General features: G+C 38.0%; 1 protein-coding gene across 1 annotated transcript; it reads left to right on the forward strand.

The window, feature by feature from the left end:
• The first annotated feature begins 977 nt into the window (after positions 1-977).
• On the forward strand, positions 978-1,420 carry LOC141909374 (delta-stichotoxin-Sgt2a-like). The gene is made up of 3 exons (XM_074799820.1): positions 978-1,006; positions 1,088-1,155; positions 1,259-1,420. The coding sequence occupies exons 2-3, from the start codon at positions 1,089-1,091 to the stop codon at positions 1,396-1,398; spliced, it is 207 nt and encodes a 68-aa protein (XP_074655921.1). The 5' UTR covers positions 978-1,006; position 1,088; the 3' UTR covers positions 1,399-1,420.
• The last annotated feature ends 1,352 nt before the right edge of the window (positions 1,421-2,772 follow it).

The raw sequence follows: 2,772 nt of genomic DNA on the forward strand, positions 1-2,772 counted from the left end.
TCACAAAACTTGCATACTCCTAATATCAAACATATTTTCACAAACGATTGAATATTGAAATTATATGTTTACACATTTTCATATTGACCGCTTGTAGCCGCTGATGAAATTCACGCCGGCCCTACACACATCGTAGATAGCTTCGTCATTCCACCGGCATGCCCACGTCAGGGTCTACCTTTTATATCAAACTTCCGCATCGTGTATACATCCGCCATTTAACCGAATAATCCGATTTACTTATCATTTCTATTTATGCCTGCCGCTTCTGATATAATCATACATCCTTTACTATTACAATACGTCTTCTAATGATATTCAATGCAATATAACATTTCAACGTTCAAATATAGGTCATCATATAATCACAGGAAGCCATTCTACATCTATGTCAATAATATATTGCCAGATAGCTTGTTTGTGTACACATAAACCTGTGACGTTTTGCACATCGATTTACGGCTGTCGTTTGTAAAATGACGCTGAATGGTTAGCATTGTTTAGGTTTCATAATGGTAAAGTTTTATAAGGCGTCAAAAAACGTCTGAAATACACCAGATATTTCTATCTCAACGTATCTACCCATTCATCTCCCAACACAATTTTGACAGGAGGGGCCTCAATGTAGACTCTAAAACCAACCAAGCCAACTTCGTTGGGATCGTATAGTAATGCATTCTGGAATGGTTGAAAGATGAGAATGAGTGTTCCAATGAGTCAACCTACGTATAAGTCATAAGTTATCAAACCAACACTTTTGATCGATGATATTAAGCCAGGTATCCCATTTTTGCAAACACACATTAAAAAAACAACCAAACTTTTGAATACGTATTTTCACACATGTCACGATGAAAAATCATGAATAATTTTTTGAATAATCCAAGTGGCATTTAATATCGGATGCAAATCCCACCACAGGCTGTTGCTTATTTGAGACAATAAATGCAGGATTTTGGCAATTGAAATTTACTGTTGTATCAACACAGACACCAATAACAACCAGGTAAGCACGTTTCTATGAAAAAAAAATAATACCAAAACGAACGCTCAATCGTCAAATGATTTATCGAAAATCTATTTTCAGAATGTTTACTAAAACTTTGATCGTGGCTTTGGCCATTTTCATGGTCCTCGGAGCCGCCAACGCAGCAGGTATTTTTTTATTAATTTTTTTAATAATCAAAATAGTTTCGTCTGATGTATAAAATTTTCGTACAGTTTTTAGATTTGCTAACGTGATCTTTTTGAATTACAGATGAAGTACATATTGCCAAGAGAGGTGTACCATGTTTCTGCCCAGGTAGATTCGGTCTCGGCCAGGGAACCTATTGGCTGATTGGTGGACCTAGCAGCAACTGTTGCAGCTGGGGTATTGGAAAATGCTGCAAAAACTAATGCATTCCCTGAATATGTATTGAATGACAAATAAAACCGTTCGGAACAAAATCATTGGGTTAGTTATAACGTCTTAATGATTCAACATATCTTTCGCATCGGTACAAAGGTTGTATATTTTGGGATTATTGTAGTGTTAGACGAGAGAGACCAGAAACGGGATTCAGTTTCACAACGCTCAGCTTGATCTTGCCAATGCCTCCCGATTTATTCTCATACGGATAATGTATACATTGCTGTAAATATGATGTTCATAGACCGTGAATAAGAAATAGCGTGGAATACACGAATACAGCAGAGTTCAATGGACAGATCAGTCACACTCAATAGCACCGTGTGATTGTCACGACTATTATAGAAATGATTTCCCCTTTTTACAGTCAATAATATTCACTTTAGATTGCTATCTTTCAACCACCTATAAAACGGAAAAAAATTAGATATATTATAAAAATCTTGTAAGTTGATTTTTTTGTTTCACAAAGACATTTTAAGGAAGAATACGAACGACAAGACAGGAATACAAATTCACATATCACTTGTTGCTGGGAATCGTAACTTCTCAAGATTTAGAGATAGGCCCTTATTGGTTTTTGAATGAATCGTCAAGTCTGTAAGGTAATCATGATAATATCAGTAGATTAATGAATTATCGGTTTTTTGCGAAAACAATAGACGAATGATAAATCTCAGTTCTTCCCACAAACGCACCTCATCCTTGTATTTACATTGAGAAGGCGCGACTCTCGAACTCAACCTGGTGACAAATTGTGAAATTATTTTTACTCATGAAACGTTTTGAAGGTGATTATTTTTAGCTAGATTATTTCTAGGTACTAATGCGATATGTTTATAACAGCGCAATTATATTCACATTTATCGCTGGTATCTTTTTATGACGTAATTACGACGAAAACCGGCGTTCGCAGCAAGTAGCGTCTACACTTTCACCCAGTTTCGGTTGTAAGAATCCACATCTGTAGTGCAAATTCAACCACAATTGTGACGCCCGGATGCTGCATTGAACACGGGTTCACAGACTACACTGAGAAGATGCAGAGTTTAACGCGTACGCGGGTTAAATACGGAGCGTACCCTTCTTCATCAAGAGCTACGTCTACACTCACTGCACCCGGGTAACGCGTCTACACTACGTTCAAAGCACAGCTTCAATGCCGAGTTTTGCGCCAAACTCGGGTTTTCAGAAACCCATCTTGAGAATGAAGGGTAGCCTACATTCCGCATTGGACCCGTGTGAGTTAAGTGTAGATCAGGCTACATACTCACTGCGAACGCGGGTTTTCGTCGAACCCGCGTCCATCGATACCCGGGTTTTGCAGAAAACTGTGCATCGAACCCTCGTTTCAACCAAAG

The sequence above is a fragment of the Tubulanus polymorphus genome, chromosome 7 (genome assembly GCF_964204645.1).
Source record: "Tubulanus polymorphus chromosome 7, tnTubPoly1.2, whole genome shotgun sequence".
In the NCBI taxonomy this organism is placed as follows: Eukaryota; Metazoa; Nemertea; class Palaeonemertea; order Tubulaniformes; family Tubulanidae; genus Tubulanus; species Tubulanus polymorphus.